Raw genomic sequence first — 23,219 nt, forward strand, 5'->3', positions numbered from 1 at the left:
TCGAAGCGGGTGTCGAACCCGGGACCTCTGAAACAAGTCCCGTCGCTCTTAACCGCTTACCTACGGGCGAGCCCAAACGACAATCATTAAAAATATTCCATCCAAATTATGGTACCTATTTTAAGATGGGTTGCATTACACGAATAAAAATTGTTGCTTCCTTGCTTATTTTGATTATAACAAAACAAAAGCAATTGATTAGCTTCGCTTTAATATTTAGTTTCAGATAGTGAACCTTGAGATAGTATGTTTTATATTATATAGATATAATAAAGAAAACAATTAAATTTTATAGGTAACGATAGATAGTTTATTCATATATTTTAACGAAATACATGTGTAATTCATCTTAGTGAACCCGACGAAAATCGTCCATTCGTTATAAAGAGTCTGAAGATATTTCATATAAAAATAAATTTCTTCATTGAAATCGAATAACACTTCAGAATAACTTGAGAAATAACAATAGAAAATGTATAAATTGTACAATAACAAATTGCATTATCTACCTTTTCCAGGTCCATGTTCTCATCTAATCCGTGGCGTATTTGAACAAAATTACATTGCCCACGTAATGAGTTATGCAGGATGTATGGGACCATCAGCTAAATTTAATCCAGCTTGCAGTGAACAGTGTCGAAGAAATTATAAACTCTGTTCCAGAAGTTCAGCGTCTGGAGTCAACTCATCTATAGTCTTCGTGCTGTTAATACCTGTAATACGTATTATATTAGATAGTCAATTGATTTCTTGATGTTAAATCTTCTTTGTTAAAACATATTATATAAGTGACCGTGATTTAAAGCAAATTGTTAAATAAAAGTATTTATGATTTATACCATTTTTTTTAATTTTGCTATTATTATCTTACATTCCCAGAGAAGACCGAAGTGGTAGCGGAAAGCATTAAACATATATGTGAAGACACAATTACGTATGTTTATATAATTTAATTATCTTAGATCATTATTGGCAGCTATAATATTTATTGGTGAGAACCGTATGCTATGACTAACTGTGGTGAAAGAGACTCTGATTAGTAGTATATGTTCTGCCGAAGCAAGAACAAGAGACTCTGATAAGATTCTGGTTTCCTTTTATACCCTAAATATCGGTAATCTAATGCGTGCGCATTAACAATTTCAATAGTAGTTTATGCCAGAGTCGCACTGGATACAGGAATGTAATTGGGAATCGCCGCACAACCCATATTATGAAAAAAGTGACTTCTGCACGAAGTCATCTATGAAATAAGTAAGATCTCAAAGGACAAGGGTATGCATGTAAAAGGTACAAGACTTTAAGAAAACTATAAACAAAGGTGGAAAGGGGCTTAAATCAAGATGTACTCTCACATCGGGGCATTGCCTTTGAACAGTACAATAATAATAATAAGTGGCGCAGAAGGCACGTTGTTTGTACAGAAATTACCATTGTTGTCACTTTTCCATTCCAAACCGTGATCAAAACTAAATCATGCTGATTGATACAAAATGTGAATACTTAATATCATCATATCATCAATTAATTTGTAGCATTTTGGTGAATTTCATAGAATTTTGCTAGATATCAACTCTAATAAATATCGCAGTATAACAAAAATGAAGATCTTGAAATTTTGAATTAAATGCAGATTAATATCTTAGATCAAAACTGATCCTTTGAACACATCATGCAATAGTTTTGTTTGTGTTGTGTTTTGAATTCAATTCAGTCCAATTCATGCACAGCGTACAGAACTCCAATAAAAACTCACCCTATTTTGACTTATCATTATACTATATTTTATTTTATTTAATTCAATTATAAAAATTTAACTTACGACAACTTTCAGGAATTCAAGCACGATCTAATTGTAATATAATACGCAAACGCTAAATACGCCCTTACAAATTAAATGTCAGAAGTCCCCCCACGTTTTTTTTATATTCAAGATCAATGGCACAAAATTGTGTTTTTTCACATTTTACTAAATAAGAATTATAACTAGTGGGGCGCATAGCATCGTGCCTTAAGGCAAATTGCTGGAACTTTCCGTACCAAATTTTTTTTTTTTAATTATTCAAACTGCTTCATCCGTGTTCCCGAAATCGTCGACGAAAATTTGTATCCGCACACACATACACACACGCTCACACACACACACATACATCCATTTTTTTAAAGGTATGCCAAAATATTCAGAAACCTCTGAAACGTAAAGATATATAAAAATTTTCATTTTCGATTTTTTGCGATTACTATAACTTACCCTACGGGAAGTTAAAAGAAAGTACGTTAGACTAATTTGCAGATTATAAAATTATCTACAAAATTGTTTCTTGAATCACATTTTGTGAGATATTGCGATTTAAAAAGTTAATAAAATCGTTCATGATATGCAGCCTTTTTAGGTCATGTGTAATAAAACTAAAAATAAGAATTCACTGATTTGTGATAAGATGGTATCAGCCACTTTTGCATTTCGTTTACAATTTTGATTGATAGATTTATTATAAATTCATAAAATATTCCTGTTGATAGATACTGAAAATATTTTTTGCAAAGTGTGTTGATGTTACTAAAATACATGTTTTTTATGCAATTTCTTTTCATGAAAGTTTAAGTATTTAATATACATTTTAAAAGCTCATTAAACAAATATACTAATATAGTAACATTTTCGTCTCAATGGCTAAGAAAACTCAAGTTTTTTGAGAATACATGTATAAAATTTTTTCACTTACACTTTTTGTCACAGCAATTATATCGTTATTAAATTACGAGTTAAAAATAAACCCTCAGGTTGAATAACTAAGCTAATCTTATAATCATCATTGAAGTTGATAATCACATAAAATATACGCTCGTCAAGACTTTTGCTGGGTTAGCAATATGCATTAACAGATCTCTCTTAGATTTGTATAGTTTATAAACATATATCGGAAACCCAGTGTTCAAAAAAAATTTTTTGTAAATCGAAAATAATTCAGATTTTATTTTTAATTCTGACTAAAGTTCTAATATACTTTAAACAAATAATTTCAACTTTGCAATTCAGATTATATAATTCTTATAAATATTAGACAATGTTACAATATTTATAATAATCTATTTGAAAACATTCAATACTCCTCGAACATTTCGTTATGGTACGGGAAGTTCCAGCAATTTGCCTTAAGGCACGATGCCATACACCCGACTAGTTTTATTTAGCTCTATTGATATTGACATACATTTTTATCAATTATTGGTTACTTAGTCACTATATGAGAAATGGTTGATGTGATTCAAAATTTTCGATTAACATTCAATCCACGTATTTAATACCTTCGCTACAAGCGACTATAAACGAAGTATTTAAGGCACACGGACGACATTTGTCGTTCCCTCGTCTATTCGAATTTGTCTAAATCAATCAATCAATCACCTTTTGCCATCTTTCAAGCTGCATCATAATCCAGCGTTCATAAAACTTCTGGTTTTTACGGACAAAAAACTACTGCGGGAACGGTTTGACATCACCATCATTATTGTAATATTTTCCATTCAGGAAGTTTCGTAAAGATTGAAACAAAAGGTAATCAGATAGTTCAAAGTCAGGACGATATGGTGGAATAGGCAAAACATTTCAACTAAGCTCCAATAATATTTGCCTAGTGAAATGAAAAACGTTGTGTGTGATCATGCGTTGTCATGTTGAATACAAAACCTTTTCAAATTATCAACTCGGGACCATTTTGCATTGTTGAATTTGTTCAATTGCATTGTTAAATTTTGTTAGTTGTTCAATACAGACATCAAAATTAATCGTTCGGTTGGATGGTAACAGTTCAAAGTAGACAATTCCTTTGTTATTCCAACAAATTGGTAGCAAAACCATCTTTTGATGACCACCGGTCGGATATTTATCTACTGATTTTTTCATTGAACGACAGCTAATAAAATTTTAGGAGAAGTCTAGAAATTTCAAGTCGATAGGCTTACTAAAAGTATTTTTTTTTAAATTGAAGTCGAAAAAAGTCTGGCCGGACCACCCCGACCGATGGAGGGTTAAGCTGGTTCATTCGGCCACGATATTTTCCGCTTGATATTGTAAACAACCAATTTTTTATCGAAAGTTTTCAGCCGTTTTAAAAATTGATTATTTTCATTACGTTTTTTAACAAATCGCAGGTGCTAATGCGTTGCTTAATTGCGTTTCTTTAATTTCACCAGAAACCAAATATGCATCGAGTTTTTAAAGATATCCAATTTGTTTTAGGTAGTACATTGAGCTTCTTTGCCATCTCGCGCGTTGTACTGTGACGACCCAAATCAATTATTGAATTGATTGGGTCGGCATCAACTTCAACTGAACGGCCAGAGCATTTTTCATGTTAGAGTTAAAAACTTCCAGTACGGAATTTGGCAAACCAATTTTGACACTGTTGTTCTTGAAGGTTTCGTCATCATAAAAAGCACACAACTTTTTGTGAGCTTAAGACGAGCTTTTACTTTTGCAAAAATAAAAAAGCAATATATAACGAAAACGTTTGTTTGCATTTTTTTATCTTTCAACGAACGCCAACTGCGCAACCGATCGAAATACTTTTTTACTGATTGGGTTACCTCAGCAAACCTAAAAATTTAATTGAAGCTATAAAAGAATGAAAGCCGCACGCAATTAGTTGGCTGCATAGATAAGTAAACATAATTTACCCCCTAATATAAACATGTAATCGACATCAAGCTTCAATCGCACTCAGGCAGTCAGTGGCTAATGTTCGAATCTCTCTTGAATTTTCTAATTGTAATCCGAAATATATTTGAAACAACAATCAATAATTTTTCACGGAGTTCAAGAGAACAAAAAGAAAAAGTCGCATGCAAATGGCAGAAGACGCGAATTTGCGTATGAATGTAAAAACTATAATGGGGGATTGTAAGCCGACTCTTCCAGATTTATCACTCTGGAAATTATTGTAAATGTTGATTTTGTACTTTTTAGTTTTTTTAAAAGCGTATTATCCGGAAAATGACATGTCTGCACATAAATTTCGAACAGCATTTGCACAAGAGCATCGGAAATACGTTTCAGTTCAGTAGCAAGCTCTACCTACTTGGGCTACACGCTAGCCCGTACAGCAGTAACAAAAACGAAAAACACTGATGTAACAAAACGATTCAAATCTTAATTCAATTTCTTGATTTCTTCTTTTTAACTTGAATCTATCCTGTTAGCGCTTTCAGAACTACTTGTTAAGGGGGCGTCCATTAATCAAGTGGGGCTTTTAGCGGGAGTGGGGGGTTTAACAAAAAATCACGAAAAAAATCACGTGGGAGAGGAAAGGACCTAGCGAGATATTACGTGTATTTATTTTTTACCTGATTTTTCAAAAAAAAAAAAAAAACATTTTACGTTCTTTTCGTAAATTCAAAAACTTTTTTCGCAAAATTTTACGTAACTTCTAAATATCAAGACGTATCACCAAGGGTAAGGGGAGATTCAAAAATCATTAAAAAAAACGATCACGTAATTAATGGATGCCCCGAGATTAAAAATTACATCTAATAGAATACGACTTACTTTTTCTTTATCATTTTAGGTATTAATGTCAAAACGTAAGAATAATTAAAAATGCCCGGTTCCGATAAGTTATAAATATTTTTCATATAAAATCAGTAATAAATTAATAAAATATGTAAACTTTAACAAATAGTAATATATAATCATATAATAAAATAACAAATATATATATTATTAATATATAAAATCGCAGAAAATAGATATAAATTTAAAACACTAACATTGGGCTGCTGTCGAAACCATTTCCTTAGTCTTCCAACAATCTTCCCAAAAATCAACCAGTCTTTGATCAGTATTTGAGCAGAAGTTTTTAAAATCTCTCAATAATTTTATTTGGAAAGTTTCATCGCCTGTGGCATTAGTTGATGGCGACTTCCATTTCTTTGAGATCATATGATTCCAAGACCATAAAAATCCAACCTGAAAAATATAAATAATAAAATAATATTTTTGTCCAAATAAAATTTACAAATATAAAAAATTTAATTAATCTTGTACCAGATGTAATTATTAATCAAACTTAATGAATTAATTTAAGCTGATCAAAATAAAATAATCAAATAATAAAAATGTTTTACCAATACAAGGATTATACATGCCGTCAAAATCTAGAACTTGGCATAAAAAGTATGCATATTAAACTAGTAACTAACTATATTTAAGTTAAACATTTTTATTCATTGACAAAATAAAGATGGTGATTTTTCGACTAGTTAGTTAGCTTTACCATATCTATATCAGCTGCATATTTTTTCCACTATTAAACTGAATTTTTGCTTTACCGATAGTATACACTAAACAATGATAAAAATATTTTCTGTAAATAAAATATTTTATTCTCACCCTTTTCACTCCATCATGATCACCTTTGTGTTTCCCACTAACATGTCGGGTTATATAAGCTTCATGAGGACTCTGACCTACATCATTTTTAGAAGGAAGAACAGGATAACGACTAGATGCCCTTCTTTGGTTAATTGACATAGATCGTGGCCGTGGCCTAATAAAATTGTAAATATGTCATGCTTTTCGTTATATATATATATATATATATATATATATATATATATATATATAATATATATATATATATATATATATATATAATGATATAAATAAATTGTATATATATATATATATATACAATTTATTTATATCATTTGTATACAATAATTTCACATTATAATCACAAACAAAAGTATTTGTAATTAATAAAATTGACAATAAATTGCAATTTATATATAAATGTATAATCTTATAATAATATACTGTTGTAACCCGACTTATGAGTGACCAGACATACGAATGTTTCGGGGTACAAGCCGCCAAGAAAGCGATTCGTTGCATCGACATACGAGCAAAATTCGATATTCGAGCATTGAGCGAGTAAAAGTTTTCTCGAAAAATGTTAATGACAATGAAAAAAAATATGAAAAAATTTGTCAATTGTAACAATGATTAACCTACCATAAAAATAGTTGACTGTGTTATGATAGTAAATTATTTTACAGAAAAATATGAAAATGGCGAGGATGTACGAGCGTAACACATCATAGATATGTACTGAGTTTAAACAGAAGGAATTGATAAAGAGTATAAATCCAGCTAAGGGTCTTACAATAAATTATAAGCAGCTTTCTGAGGTTTAATGGTTTGTGGCTGCAAATCACCTCAAAAAAATTACGACAGTTCGAGTATGAAAGTTTTTCAATGAAACAAACATGTTTAATTAATTTCCACAATATCATAAATGGACGAAAAACACAATCAATAAATTAATAAACAGTAAATACATTTTTAGTATTCGAAAAACTTAACAAGAACCACAGAGCTAGAACAAATTAATAGCATTTCCATGTATTTATTACGTATGTCGGGGTACCACTGTATTTGTAATTAAAAAAATGAACAAAAATGGTAAAATATATCTATATATGAGCGTACAATAGTATAATAATATATCATATATAAATATTATAATGTGAAAAATCGTAAGTATCAATTTATTTGGGCATAAACCCAAATAAAATCATAGAAAAATGTAAGAACTTGCATTAAAAAGTATACATAATTACCTCAATGATAATTGGGATGGTATTAGAATGAACATGTTGCCAGTACAGTGAATGTAATGATGGTCACTAGATAACATATTCGTACCAGGAGCAGACTCAACAGTACAACGAAGAAATCCAAATCGAGACAGAATTTCATGTTGCAACAATAATAATCTATCTCCCCATGTTTCTTCAGGAAATTCTAAATAAAAATAATATATGATTATAAAAATATTAATTTTTTATGGAAATAGTGTAGGATAAAAGCAAAATGTAAAATAGTAGCTATCATTCTAAAATGCTACAAACCTTTGAACATGTGACCCTGAGAACATAAGACATGAGTATGTAAAGGTATAAAAATAGGGCCTCTTAAAGGGTCCGATTTTGCAGTGAAAGGCTGAGCCATTGGATCAGCTGGTATAGGCACCATTTGTAAGCTACATGATTGGGCTTTCCTTGACCAACCCATAACCTTGAATCGAAATTAAAATGTCAAAAATAGATAATAAGAAATCATTATGTTGTATTTTGAACTTACCAAATCAGCTACAATTGTACCCGATGCGGTCAACCATTGCACTACTAACTCATAAGCATACATAGGTCTCATGACTGAATGATAAAGAGCATGACCCCACTCAATTCTATCACTTTTGTTATTAACATCTATTTCTAAATGGGTTTGCTTATAAATAGAACCTAAAAATGTGCATCAAAGAATAGTAAAAAATTCATAGACAAATCAGAATTACTTTATAATTCCAAAAGGATTTAAAAAAATTGGCATGGTTATATTCACCAATAAAGCATAATAATTATGACAAGTACATTTGTGCCAAGTCAAGTTATTTCAATAATTGTAATAAAGCTTTTAACATCCTGATTGAATGATTGATGTGATTTTACTTAATTCAAATCAACTCATATCAAGCCAACAAATATTTACTGTAATCTCTCTCTCGCCAGACAATTGTCTGATTGAGAGACAATATATATTGACACATATTTTAATAAATATGAAATTATAAATCTAATTATATATAAAAATTAAAATAAAAGAAAAAAATCACCGAAGCCATCCGATTTGTTATCCAAATCAAAATGAACCGAATCACTCGACTTATACAATTTAACCGAAACCGGATTTATCCGGATTTTGATCAGACTCAAAAGAAGAATCACAACATAATGAAATACATTGTTCTTGTGTTTGGTTATTAGATGGAGCGCTGAAAGAGTTTTAACTTTGAACTCCATTTAAAACTGTTGATTAGGCAAGTAAGGAAAACAATGAAGTAATAGCAAGATTTATGATAGCGTACTAAATATTTTTCACCAAAATATGGCTTTATGGTAGATACAAATAATGACTTGCATTTATTAAGGAAATGTCTTTACATTCAGCTCTGTATATAGATATGATCCTATTCTGATGATCTAAGATTTTGAATATGGTTCTATATGCTTTAGTAATGCATAAGTGTTTGATTATCTTTTATTGTGAATTAATTTGAAAATATATTTCAAACTTCTTCAAAATTAAATAATTTTTAATAATTTTTGTAATATATTTTTTTTTGTCAGTAATTTGCGTTTATAATATCTGCTTTATCGAGAGTATATTGATCAAGTTCAACATTTTTTATAATGAATTATCACTTTTACTAAACAAATACATCAATGGAGCTTTTTTTGTCTTAGTTTATATTTTGTTAGCTTCATTCAAGTTGATTTAAATCATGATACAAATGAGGTATTTTATGATTCAGAATCAGAAATTTTTTGGGTTGACACATCACTGTTTGTAAGTATTTTATTGCCTATGTTATTCAAAAATGGCAAGGTGTAATTGAATAAATCTAGTTTTGACAAAAAAAAAAAAATATGACGTACATAGATGCACATTATGTAAAAAGCAATTGGTTTGTACATATTTATAAAGATACTTAATAAAAAAAAAAACGTACCGTCATATTCTTGGTCTTCTAGAACTGGAGAAACAATAACATCTCTTAAGAAGTGCACAACTTGTGATTCCTTTGATGATTCATGTTCTTGAGACTCAGACTTATTAGGAAATTTAATTCCAACTTCCATCCACTCATTTTCGAAGCTCTCAAGATCAAAAAGTGGTTGAATATAATCTGATAAATAATGTACAGACATATAGGCTTCATGTTTATGTATAGTTGTATGTATTAAATGTATACCTTTTTGGTCCTTTTCTTGGGGAACAATATAGTATAAATAAAATCCAATAATAAATGGTTTGTCAAAGTCCCCTGAAGCATGACAAATAAGTCGATCTTTTAACATTTGCTTCATGATAACACAGGCCGCTTCAATACTTGTTACTCCCTCTAAATGGTCCAGCAACCATGTGCAGGCATCAGTCGACACAAATGTGTAACTAGGTAAACTCTGGGTATGATTTAAAAAGCCAATTCCATCGGGCGAATTCTTCATAGCATCCAAAATTTCCAAATTTGTTGCACCTGTACGTAGTTTGGTTATTTCAATCTTCGTCCTGAGCAATATAATAGAGTTAATTGATTTCATTATTATTGTAGGTTGCACTTTATTGATAACACTTTTAGCTAATGAAAACTTTGCAGATATAGTCAATTTTCGTCCAGATAGGCTTCCGATAAAATAGCATTATAATCCTCAAGAAATCATTAAAAATAAATTGATAATCCAAATTCTAATGTCTATACACCGACAAATGATAATTTTAAACATATTTGTCTCTGTACTATTGAAAGAAACTTCTGAAGTAGGATTTCATATTGAATGAAATACTTTTGCAATAGAATTTCATATTAAATGATGCATTTCCAATGCAAGATCAAGTTCTAGGTTTTGTTTATAATTAAACTAATTGAATACTGGAGAACTGAATAAATGTATATCGTTATTGTATTGTAATTTAATCTAGTTGCTGATAAAGTTTTGAAGAGTAGTCAAAAATTCATATAGAGTTAAAAATGTTGGTTAAATGATATGTGATATTTATTTGAAAACAAAAATTGATATTATTTGTTGAAAAGGAACGTCTACTTAAACTTTATTAAAAAAAATATTACACGATATATGATATACATAGATTTGAATAAATTTGAATAGTTTTCGCAGGCTAATCAATCAACATTGTAATAATATCTGACAAACAAAGCTAAGATGACTTGGTGGCTGACTATCAGTTACAACATATTTTTGGCATTGTTTCTTAAATTGGAATTAGTTATCATAAAATATTGGTAAACAAAAATACAAAGTAAACTCATTAAGAAATTACATTGAGTAATGAAAAAAATTTGAATTAGACAATAGTGAAAAGATAGTAGAAGATGTTACTTTTTCAACTCGACACAAACAAAAATTAATAAAACCATGAAAGTTAGTGTGAAAAATATAGTTAAATATTAAAAACCTGAAAACATAGTTTATAAAAAAAACGTTATTAGTAGTAAAAAACAGCACATTACATTATTTGGACCAAGAACAATGATTTACCTATTATATTCGTAACCATCTCTAAATAACATGCAATTACATTGTAAGAAGTGTTTCTGAATAAGTGTATATCTAAAGAATGTTAAAGTATCAAGTACAACAACAGAAAATACTAAAAGTGTATAAGCAAAAATCATGCAATTCAATGAAAAACATATAAAACTACGGAAATTTGTAAGAATAAAAGACAATACAAAAGAAAGTGGAACAAAATTATATAACTTAGGTACATATATAACAAATTAATCTTCACCACTAATGTGAATTTAAAACACCACACACCACAAAACACCAATCTGTTAAATAAAAAAAATGAAAAAATAATTATTAAGCTCAAAGTACGATACTAAAAGAACAACAATAAAAAGCTGAAAATTATAGTTCAATTTTGTCGCCTTACTCATCGCCAATATCTGCCGCAGTAATTAAATCTGTAGATAAATTAGAATCTGATGAAGCTATCCTCCTCTCCATAACTTTGGAACCAGACCTGTTTGCAAAAGTTGTAAATCAAATAGGTGATTTCTCATAAACACGTTCTCGAAAATTGTGCCATAATTTGTAAGGCCGAAATAAATATTTTTCAATAAATACTATAATATAAATGGTATTACCTTGGTCTCGGTTTATCCATTCTGTTGCTTCCCAACCTCTCACGAAATGCTGATTTACCCGAACCGCCCTGAAAAATTTTAACTTCAAGGTAGTGATATATGCACAATGTAAATAATATTTTATAATAAAAAATAAATTAAAGGTAAAACATAAAAAAGTACATATCAAGCCAAAATAAATAATTTTGGGTATAGGAATAAAGTTGTCAAATATGTATAAGTTTATAATAAATTACCAATTTTACATGACTTGGGCGTCGAATTTTGTTGAGAAATGTTTCAACAAACTTTAAAAATCCATCTATAATATTGTTTTGTTCTTCTAATGTAGGTTCCTGATATATATCACACCGAACGGTTCCATCCATTATCTTACGTGTGGCCACATTACTAAGCGGAAGTATGTACATTCGAAATCTCCAATATTTTAAGGCCTGTTTATAGAAAAATAAATATACACACATAGGATAAGTATTCAATATTCAATACGTCATTAAATAATTTGACAAATCTAGTCTTATTGCAATAATAGAAAATTTAGTGTTTTTTTTTTTATAATCGGTCTACAAATAAGTAGCCACCGTTTTTAAATGAATATTTGAAATGCAGTTCCATTAATTATATAAATTATCTTGATCTGTTAAATAAAAAATAACTAGTGGTGTATGGCATGGTCCCTTAAGGCAAATTGCTGAAACTTTCTGTTCCATAATGAAATACACCTAAGTCTGTTTTTACACGGTCTTTTTGTACACGGTTTGAAAATTGAATATTTTTAATTTTTTTACACGAATTTATTCCATTTAGCACGATTTGAAATTTTATGTACCTAAATTTTTTTTGTCAAATTAAATTTTTGCGAAGTATGTTCATATCACAAAAAAGTATTTATGAAAGAAAAAAGTCTGAAACCATCGATAGTATCGATAGTTTGCGAACACTAGCTTAAAGATTTAAGAGAATTCCCCTTTAGCGCGTACAAACTTTTACTGGTCAAAGCAAATGTGAATAGCACTAAGTATTATATATTTGATTTAATAAAATAAACATGAATTCTTGTTTTTCACTAATTTTAATAGGTTTTAGAGATTAGGAACAAATCACCCATTTTTGTATAAGATCAATGTCTTTTTTTACACTTTTTTTTTACACGGATTCTTCTGGAACCAATCTCCGTGTAAAAACAGACTTAGGTGTATTCCAAAAATATTAAATGTTTTTATAGACAAAATAGAAGAGATTGATTAATTGATTGTTAAAAAAAATGGCGGTAAAGTACATGGTCTTAATGACTATACTAAAATATTACAATACTGCAAAAAGTGATTTAATAATCAAAATTAATGAAAATTGGATTATTTGAGTGCTAATATGTCAAAAAATATTCCGTGTATGTAATAGGCACGTGTTCGTTTTTCAATAATGTATAAGAATTGTTTTTTATAAAATTGAATAATTTGCAATAGTTTGCCACATTATGATGCCATACTTGCTGTATACTCGGCATACTTATAAATCATTCATAAATTATTATATATATATAATTAATTTCTTATTAATTAATTTTATTATTTACACTTGCCTTAAAGCAATTTGTCACTTACAACTAGTTTGAATAGTTTTTGAATCTTTATAATCGGTTTTGATTGTTTTATGAAAATATAAAAGTGATTTTTTGCACTGTTCTGCAAATTTTAAAGAAACAGCTCGGCCAATCTACTAGGAAAACTAACTAACACGAGAATTTTTTTGTGAAAACATAAACTTCTACTTCGAGAAGTTAAATATACTCTATTCAATTAAAAAAAGTTGCTCTTATTCTGTCTGCTTACTCATATCTGCTTAGAGATATCTTTTAACATACTCTAGGCCAAGTTCTAACAGCATTTATTGTATAATGAAATATATTGGAATTATGTAATAGTGAAAACGCGAGATATTATATATATATATATATATATATATATATATATAATATAATATACATGTATACAAATGATTAGTAATAATACTAACAATATTAAAAAATGCAAAATAAATAAAATACCTCAGCTAGAGCAAAATCTGTATCTCCTCTTGTGCATATATAATGATCAACATAATTCCAATTGAAATTTTCAATTTTCTCTGTTGTAAAGGAGACCCATGATACTTCATAAGTATCATGATGTGGAGCATGAAACCTGTATCTGTAGTGAACATTAAATGGTGGATATGGATGTCTGAAAGAAAAAATTGTACAATAAAAAGTAGCTAAATGAATCAACACATTTGAAAAAAAAAATATTGTACAGGAATATGATATTATATTAAGATCATCATGTTACTATTTAAACTACAACAATATTGCAGTAAAGGTAGGTTTCTGGTTTATTTTCTGTATAATATAACTTCACACGAAGATTTAATTTAATTCAAGATATGATTGTTTTATTGTGTAAAATTAAGAAGAGTGCCTACCTTGGTCTATATCTAGTGACTGTAATAGCATCAACATTGAGAGTGATTTTGTGAAAAACTCTTCCTATTGAAAGTAAGTATTGATTAGTTACTGTATTACTTGCTGGATTGGCAAAAGGTGCAACCGTTGATGGAGTCATAGTCAACATTGGCAAAGTCGATTTAGTTTGTTTATAATTTGGCAGCACAATAAGTTGAAACCCCTGAAAATATAAAAATTTTAATTACTTAATCAGAAACTATTTTTTCTTTGTTCCATCAAAAATAATTATAAGTTACATTCTAACAAAATTGATTATATATCACCTGTGCCAGCCGTTGAGAAACTAATTCTTTGAACACTTCATTGGTGGTTAGTGGTTTTTTATATACTGCTCTATTTTGTGCAAAATCTGCATTTACGTCGTCAGGTAAAAGATTATAATCAGAAAGAACATAATCGTTTTGCAAAGAAACTTCATCAGGGAAATAATCAGTTGTTATAGGCAGACAAGCAGGTATTGTCAATGACTTCCAATCAACACCTGGTGATAAAAATACATATAATAAATAATTTAATAGTATGTTGGAAATCAATAAAGTGCAACAAATATACAAAATTATAATACTTATTACATAACAATTACCTGTTGTGAGATCAGGTGTCCATTCTTGTTCACCAGTTGCACCCCAAAGTAATGTTAAACTTCTACTGGGTACATCTGACATATTAGCTCCTGCTATAGTATGAGAAGGCACTAGTTTTCTTCTAACTAGAATATAAAATTTAATCTCTAATGGTCGTAATCACAAATCTTTATTTTATAACGTGATACGTACAAATTTTAAATATGTAAATATCCATAAAACAATTAGTCTAGTATTATAAAATTCGTAGACGAGTGAAAAATTTTTTAACAACGTTTTCGCCAAAAATCTTTAATCGATTTCGTAGAATCAAAATTGATTGGTATTTGTAAAACATCGCCTATAAAATTTTATATGAGGATAGAGACGACAATCTTGAAGAACATACTAAAATATCATGAGCCGACGACAAGTAGTTTAATTTTAAAAATTCTAAACTTTGAAATAATGAGCCCTGTAAAAACTTCAAAATATCTTGTGTCGATAAGTCAATTAGTTCTACATATCAGGAAGTTGTAAAGAAGTTTGTAAAACTTGATGTAAAGAAAAATGCCACTTACGCGTAGTTTTGTTTTTCTTTGTATGCTATCAAATCAGGCTTGACCAATCTCAAAATAGAATTGTACACAAATAACAAGTGCCATTTATCTGCTTACGTTAATCTTATATACATTTTTTTTTTTTTATATTAACACGTTGAGGCCGACGCCAAATTTGCTGTCGGCAGTGGGTCAGCAACATTTACCACAAACCACATTTTTGTTTAGAATCGGACCGGCGTCGGCCAAACGAAAAGTTGTTATGTTACAAGAAATGTAAACAAAATATCTAAAAAAAAAGAAAGTAGGTACTTACAATCACTAAAAACATTAGTTGTATCTGATCTATGTTTATCAATTTCCATCATGTATATATGTTGTTGCTCCATTTCGGCAAGACTTTTGTCATTGGTATCATGATGTTGCTGAATAAGAACACCTGTGGGCCCTTTAGGAAAAATATGAGTCCATCTTCTTCTATTTGAAGTCAACTTGATAGTAACATGGGAAGGATCAAAAGGATTTATAAGCGCTCGCCCAGCCCGAATTAACGGCCCTAGTAAAGGTTCTGGAGGTCGATAGGGAGAGTTATTTGTTCGGCGTTGAGCCACGCTTGAATAATTAAAATTATTATGTAATCCATGGTGTATATCAGGATCTGACATTTTTCTTTGCATTTGCCTGAGAGATATTTGTTTGTTTTCTAAACCAGCTAAAGAAGTTTTCTTGATTCGCGGTTCTCGTTGCAAACTGAAATATAAGATAACTTTTAATAACAGAAATTCCAACTATAAATAAATATAATTGTCATGCAAACAGAAAACAGCATAACAATTAATAGTGATACCCCGACTTACGAGCGTTTCGAGATACGAGACGCCAAAGGTACGATTTGTTACTTCCACACACAAAATTCGAGAAACGAGCTTTGAGCGAGTAAGTTTTTCCAGAAAAATATTAATGGCAAAATAAAAATATAAAAAGTTTCGTCAGTTATAAGAATGATTTTTCTACCATAGAAATATTTTGGCTATTTGATGATAATAAATTATTTTATAGTTAGTCATTTCAATTATATATTAATTGCATCAATGATATAGTAACAATTTACCCACGCTAATATATCGTAATTTTTATATACTACAAAATATTATTTACTTTTATACCCATGGGTCTATTGAAAAATATGAGGATGGCGAGGATGTACGTGTGTAACACATCAGAGATATATACTACGTTTAAGCAGAAGAAATTGCTAAAGGGAATAACTCCAGCTAAGATCCTTACAATGATTTATAAGCAGCTTTTTGAATTCTAAAAGTTTGTGGTTAAAAATCACCCCAGAAAAATACGACAATTCGAACATCAGAGTTGTTCAACAAAACACGCCTTGCCATTTTCTAAATTTATCTAGGAAGGAGAAAATAATAATTAAATTAATATATTGTAAATTTATTTTTAATATTGAAAAAAGTTATCACAGTGCTGGAACTAATTAACTGGATTTCAATGTATTTATATGATAAAAATTCGACATACAAGCATGGTTAGGAAACAAATTATACTCGTATGTCGGGGCACAACTGTATAGTAGTAAGATATTCTCAAAAGAAATATATTAAAGCATGTTTCTCATTCAGTAGAATAAATGACCCAGATCATATATAAATCACTTTATGTAATAAACATATAAATAATTTAAAAAAATATACCATGTGCCGTGAGTAGCTGGCAGTTGAAAAACTATCGAATCATAAGCATCATAATCAAACAACGAGTTATGCATGTATTTAGTATCCGGAAGAAGCTTAGATTTACAACCGTTGAGAGGAACAATCTAATAAAAAATGATTGCATATAAATATAAAATATAAACATAAAAACTAATGTACAAACAACTACATACCCAATCACTAAAAAAGTCATTAGATGATTTTTTCGGAGGTAACTTAATTCTGGGAATAAACGTCGAATAAGCTACTTTTTTGTTTGTTGAATAAAATGAAAGATTAATCCAATGAGGCATTGAATAGTCATCACTTATAGAACTTACTGCTCCATCTTTATTATGAAACTGAAAACATTTAAACACTTTATAGATAATATTAAAAATCTAAAAATTCCGTAAGTTTTCTTACTTTTAAAAGTGGTACGGCATGTAATGGTTGTTCGCCAACGCAAACTAAGTCACTACCTACGCCATTGTCAATAATTCTTTGCTTTGTAACATTTGTGAGTTCTCTGTCAACTTCAAAAACACCAACTCCTGGAGTTATTACAACAGACAATTGTCCAGTACGATCAAAACTGCGATCCAAATAATGCTTTTCAAAAACTGCACAAATAAACATCTATTCAGATAATTTAATATAGATTACTATCTTAAACGTGACAAAGTATATAAATGAGATAAAAAATATCGACACTATCTTATTACCACATTACAGTAGAAACTCGATTAACAGGACTAATTATTGACGATAGGCGTGTAAATAATCGAAATACCGGATAATCTAATGTATGAAGAATAATGTTGTGTTTATTAGAAATAACAAATATGTACATAGATCTTAATGAAAATCAGTATTTATTGAGAAATTAACACTAACTTTATGTATATACATTAGAGTGGTCCTTAATATAGACATTTTCGAATTTTATTGCTCCCAGTGGCTTAAATGCTTCCAAAAAACCGGATAAACGAGTTTCCCCTGTACTTTGAAATTATCAGAGATTGCTCAATAAATTGAACAGATAGTTTGCACTAAGTAAATTTTATAACCTTTCAATACAAATCTAATATTAGTAAAATTCTTATTTATTGTCAAGATTGTCTTATTTATTGTTCGCAAAAAATGTAATATAACTAATTAAAGCCTGTACAAAAATCTGATAATATACTATGCTTGTTATCCAAAAATTCATTTTTAACTTTAAATTGTTTTTTTTTAGGATTTTCAAAAAAAACTAATTGTTGCTGCTGTATATGCTCATATGTACATACTACTCATATATACATATATTATATATATATATATATATATATATATATATATATATATATAATTATAATGCATTATTTACCGTTAAGAGACATATTGAGCACTTCCAAAAAGTTTCCTTGAGCTGCTGTTGAATTTATAGCTTGTGGAATACGTACACCTGGTTTTTCATGGTAATTCAATATTATTTGCTGGTAACTTGTAAATAACTTTCTCAACTGCACTAAAATTCCGCTCCAGTCATCATAACGTTCATTTTGAACTGCCACTCTAACAACATGTATTAAGATGACTAGATGTAATGCTTGCAGAAAATATAATAAATTAGAAAAAGAATTACAAATACCTGTAAAAATCTTCATAAAATCTTCCTCTATAATCAATTTGAAGACATTCTCTCATATGCTGAGGAAATTCTTCAAGGCTTTCAGCGGCATAAAATGATCTTGAAAATAACACTATTGTAACCTCATGATTGCTGCCTAATTTCTAAAATCAAACCATCATGAAATAACTATTTCTGTTTTATGCAAATAAATAATAAACATTTTTTTGAGATTTAAATCAAACTCACTTTCCATTTCATAAACAAATCAGCAAGAAATCCATTAATTGCCTTCTCAAAATATAAATCTCCGTGAATATCAAAATCCCACATTTCTGATGACATTTGAATAAAAAGGTAAACCATAGAAGTCGAAGATCGAAAAACAACTTTAGTCTCTTCTCCAATAACACCACAGGCAACTCTCTCGCCTTGACCCCACATCTCATATACCTTAAAAATTATAATTATAATAATAATCCATTTAAGTTTAATAAAATGTACATATCAGTTGAAAGAGTTGGACATTTTACATTTCAAACATTTAGTTAAAATAATTTAAACAATGAAAAATATAGCATGTTGAGTCTAATAAAATGTTATTATTTAGTTTAATAAAATGCTAAGCTCAGTTTAACTCATTCGAGACGCAATTTTTTTCGAACGCGGCCCCCAGGAGCAAAAAATTTTTTTGTTTACATTATTCATTTTTAATAAAAAAAAAAAACTTATTTACTACAAAAATCACCCAATTCGTAAGCAAATTTGCATAGATAAAATGTTTGCACACCGTGCGTGCAACTCGCTCCTCAGAAAATTTTTATTACGAGTGTATTGCAATGTAAGGTAAAATAAAAATATATCATTAGAATTAAAGAACGTTTATTTTAAAAAAAATTAGATAATATAAATTCGTTATGTTGCTCTCAATTAAGAAGAACAGAATATAATGCAAAGACATTTTTAAGAAATAGTAAAAAGTCAAAAAAATAAGTTGAATAATGAAGAAAATAATATAAACAAGAAATAATTTTTTAGAAAACTGTCAAAAGGTAATAAAGTGACTCAGCGATGAAAAATAAAACACAATTTATAAATACATTTTTAGGAAACACTACACTGATCTTAAAATAATTATACATTAGTTATACATTAAAACCAATGCCAAATTTAGTTTTTCTATACTTTACAGATATTATTAATTTAAAAAAAATCTTATTTCACGACTATTTTACTCAGAATAACTGATAATTGTTCATTATTAATATTGCACACACGGTGTGCAACCGGTCTTATAGCCTTGGAAAGCAATTGCACACACGATGTGCAATCGGTCTCGAATGGGCTAAATAGTTGGACATTTCAAACATCTAGTAACAATAATTTAATCTGAACAGCAAAAATTTTAGCATTATTTAATACAAAATGCAGTTTAATATTAGATACTGAATACTTACTTGACACCGAATTGAACTATTGCAATATTCAATTTTTTTATTCATATACACACATGTATTCGTCTACAAATAAAAAATATATATATATTAAATGTAATATCTAACTTTTAGATCAATGCATAAAATATTTCATTCACCAAAAAATTTTTTAACCTCCACATCTCGGATCGTCCCATGTACTGATCTTTAAATGTTATTTCTACAGAATCTAAAACTACTTCTGAGGGTTGAACTACCCTCATGTAAATATCACCATATGTGCGCAACATAAATAACTGCGCAATACTTTGCTCAACACTGATGGTTTCTGGAAGACAAAACAAACTTATAAGGAAAGTAATATAAAAATATTAGATAAATGGATCAAATGATGTATCAGGCCAAATCGTTTGACTATAATTCAGACTTAATTCTATACTTTTGACTATAATCAAATGACTTTTGATGATCTTTTGACTATAATTCAGAATTAATCAAATATTAGAGTAAAAAGTGTAAAATAAATTGATTTGTTGATTACTAAATAGCTTTTATCGATACTTGAATATTTTGATATTTACCATTCCCACGTCCTTGCAAATCCTCTTTGAAGCAGGTAATTTGAAGTAGCAATCGAGAAAATTCATCTTCAGGATGATAAATTTCAACAACATCTCCTTCTTTAATTCCAGGGTAATCTTTAGGATTAACAAGGATATCAGCAGCTGAAAAAAATGTATCGTTATTTAGATAAGTATTTTTTTATTAACTAATGTATCTATTGAGGAAAATTGCGTTCACTCACGATTAAACCCTCTGGTATGAACAATAAGCTTAAAAAGCTTCATTATTATGTATCACATTTGTAAAAATAGATTATTTTATATAATTGTTCTATGTATATTGTCTTTGTAACAAAGGATATAAAGATTATTCGAATTGTAATAGCTTTCAGATATAAATGTTTATACAAAAGATCTCATATTGATAAAACGTGGTTATGTTATTATTGTGACGTCACATCTCGGAGACAGTTCGAGGATTCAAAGAACTCGAGCACATGCGCGCATGAAACGCAATAAATGCACACTAGTACCCTCTAGTGCTTCTTTTGTAAACTGGTGGATGGTTCCAATCATAGATAAAAGAAGAGTTATAAAGTTATAAATAAAATAAATATATAAATAAATCCATTCATCATGGCATCCATATGACATCGTACCTTAAGGCAAATTGCAGGACTTTCCGTACCGTAATTGAATTGAATTAAATTCGAAATCTTTAAAACGATAAGATTTTTGAGTATTTTGAAATATTTAGAAACTAGTTGATATTGGTATTTTGCCTTGAGGCAAGTTACATGAACTTCTCGATATGTGTAAATAATCGACTTAATCAATAAAAAATAAATTAATTTATAAGTGATTAGAAGTATTCCGAGTAGATTTATTACACATAATTGAAAGGAAACGAACACGTTAATTCTGAGTATTCTATAAAAGCAAATTTTCACAAATCAACAATTTTTATAATTGAACCAGTTTTCGTACGACGTTAATGGTTTAGTATATTCATTAAGACCAAGTACTCTATCGTTAAACCAAGTAAATCGTCTAATTTTAATTTTAACAAACGTCAGAAAAACTACTAATTTTCTCAAACTTTGATGAATTTTTAAAATTAAACTACTTGTCGTGAAGCCGTAATATTTCATTAAGTTCTATAAGACCATGATATATATATATCGCCAAAAAAAATCATAACTAGCTGTAAGTGGAATTCTGTCTTAAGGCAATTAAGGCATCGTGCCTTAAGGCAAATTGCTGAAACTTCCCGTACCAAAAATTACTAATTTTTTAAAAACGATTAACATTTTTGAAAAAAATGTACTTTGAAAAAATAAGATTTTTGAGAAACTATATATATGGACAAAAAATTACTTTTTTTTGAAAAAAAAAATTAAAAAAAAAAAAAAAAATTTTTTTTTGAAAAAAAATAAATTTTTTTTAATTTTTTTTTTTTGAAAAAAATTTTTTTTTTCTTTATTTTGACATATTGTGGGAGATCTGAACTTTTTTTTCAAAGCAATCGTACTGATTTAACTGCATAGGGACAAAATATAAAGCGCGTAAGCGCCGCGTCGCTGTCTAACGCATAAGCATTTGTACGGAACCCATAGGAATGTTAACAAAATGTATACTTATTATTAAAATCTCTATAAAATATCTGATAATTTGATGAGCATATGTCTAATGATCATTTTTGACCGCCAAATGGCTATTTTTTTTTACTTTTTCCTCCATATCTCCGAAACCGCTAGACCTACCTTTATGAAAATTTTATCGATTCTTCATCTTGTCAATACAAGTGAAATGTTTTTTGAATTATTTAAATCGGACGCACCGTTCTCTTAAAAACTGAGTTACCGTTTTCGGCACTTTTTGCCCCATATCTTCGGAACGGCTAGACCTGCCTTTGCCAAAAACTAATCACCACGTCTCCTTATCAATACGAATCGAATGTTTTTTTGAATTATTCTAATCGGTTGATCCGTGTTCCCGAAATCGTCGACGAAAATTTGTATCCGCACATACATACACACACATACATACATACACACACACACACACATACACATACACACACACATACACACACACACACACACATACATCCATTTTTTCTAAGGTATGCCAAAATGTTCAGAAACCTTTGAAACGTAAAGATATATAAAAATTTTCATTTTCGATTTTTTTGCGATTACTATAACTTACCCTACGGGAAGTTAAAAAATCGGCTTAATTTTTTTTCCAACAGTTAATTACAAGAAAACGGCTCGGTAGATTTTCACCTAAAACTAATCAAAATCATTCCCAACTACAATATCTTTCGAACAGTTTTTGATTTTTTAAAATAGATTCGGTAGTATGGGTTAAAATGTGAAAGAAAAGTTTAACACTTTTTTCCAAATTACAAAGAAACGGTTCGGCTGATTGTCGCACAAAAATTCGACAACTTGTCGTAGGGTCGTAATATTTTAGTATGATCTAGAAGACCATGACAATAGATGTCAAACAGAAAAATCATAAAAA

At 29.1% G+C, this 23,219-nt stretch overlaps 1 protein-coding gene across 6 annotated transcripts in view; it reads right to left on the reverse strand.

Annotated features, from left to right (window-relative positions):
- The window catches only part of LOC113378647 (GATOR complex protein DEPDC5), an 84,908-nt gene extending 63,841 nt beyond the window's left edge, over positions 1-21,067 (reverse strand). For 2 of the 6 annotated variants that reach the window (XM_026619205.1, XM_026619206.1), the window contains exons 1-24: positions 20,933-20,975; positions 20,709-20,852; positions 20,286-20,455; positions 20,149-20,211; positions 18,941-19,144; positions 18,713-18,855; positions 18,449-18,636; positions 17,503-17,699; positions 17,271-17,438; positions 17,077-17,201; positions 15,681-16,114; positions 14,505-14,950; positions 14,199-14,401; positions 13,786-13,960; positions 11,975-12,172; positions 11,739-11,806; positions 11,525-11,614; positions 9,576-10,135; positions 8,147-8,307; positions 7,915-8,080; positions 7,624-7,807; positions 6,392-6,548; positions 5,770-5,968; positions 510-713 (exon numbers count right to left, since the gene is read on the reverse strand). In XM_026619205.1, coding sequence (XP_026474990.1) covers positions 646-713; positions 5,770-5,968; positions 6,392-6,548; positions 7,624-7,807; positions 7,915-8,080; positions 8,147-8,307; positions 9,576-10,135; positions 11,525-11,614; positions 11,739-11,806; positions 11,975-12,172; positions 13,786-13,960; positions 14,199-14,401; positions 14,505-14,950; positions 15,681-16,114; positions 17,077-17,201; positions 17,271-17,438; positions 17,503-17,699; positions 18,449-18,636; positions 18,713-18,855; positions 18,941-19,144; positions 20,149-20,211; positions 20,286-20,455; positions 20,709-20,852; positions 20,933-20,975 — 4,554 coding nt within the window. In that variant the 3' untranslated portion in view covers positions 510-645. Of the gene's footprint in view, positions 1-509; positions 714-5,769; positions 5,969-6,391; positions 6,549-7,623; positions 7,808-7,914; positions 8,081-8,146; positions 8,308-9,575; positions 10,136-11,524; positions 11,615-11,738; positions 11,807-11,974; positions 12,173-13,785; positions 13,961-14,198; positions 14,402-14,504; positions 14,951-15,680; positions 16,115-17,076; positions 17,202-17,270; positions 17,439-17,502; positions 17,700-18,448; positions 18,637-18,712; positions 18,856-18,940; positions 19,145-20,148; positions 20,212-20,285; positions 20,456-20,708; positions 20,853-20,932 lie in introns of all 6 variants that reach the window. The other 4 variants (XM_026619210.1, XM_026619208.1, XM_026619209.1 and 1 more) reach the window with 4 other exon arrangements.
- Between the last annotated feature and the right edge of the window lie 2,152 nt (positions 21,068-23,219).

This window comes from Ctenocephalides felis, unplaced genomic scaffold (assembly GCF_003426905.1).
Source record: "Ctenocephalides felis isolate EL2017-DRISC unplaced genomic scaffold, ASM342690v1 CF-g0.4_SCAFFOLD_01886, whole genome shotgun sequence".
Classification (NCBI taxonomy): Eukaryota; Metazoa; Arthropoda; class Insecta; order Siphonaptera; family Pulicidae; genus Ctenocephalides; species Ctenocephalides felis.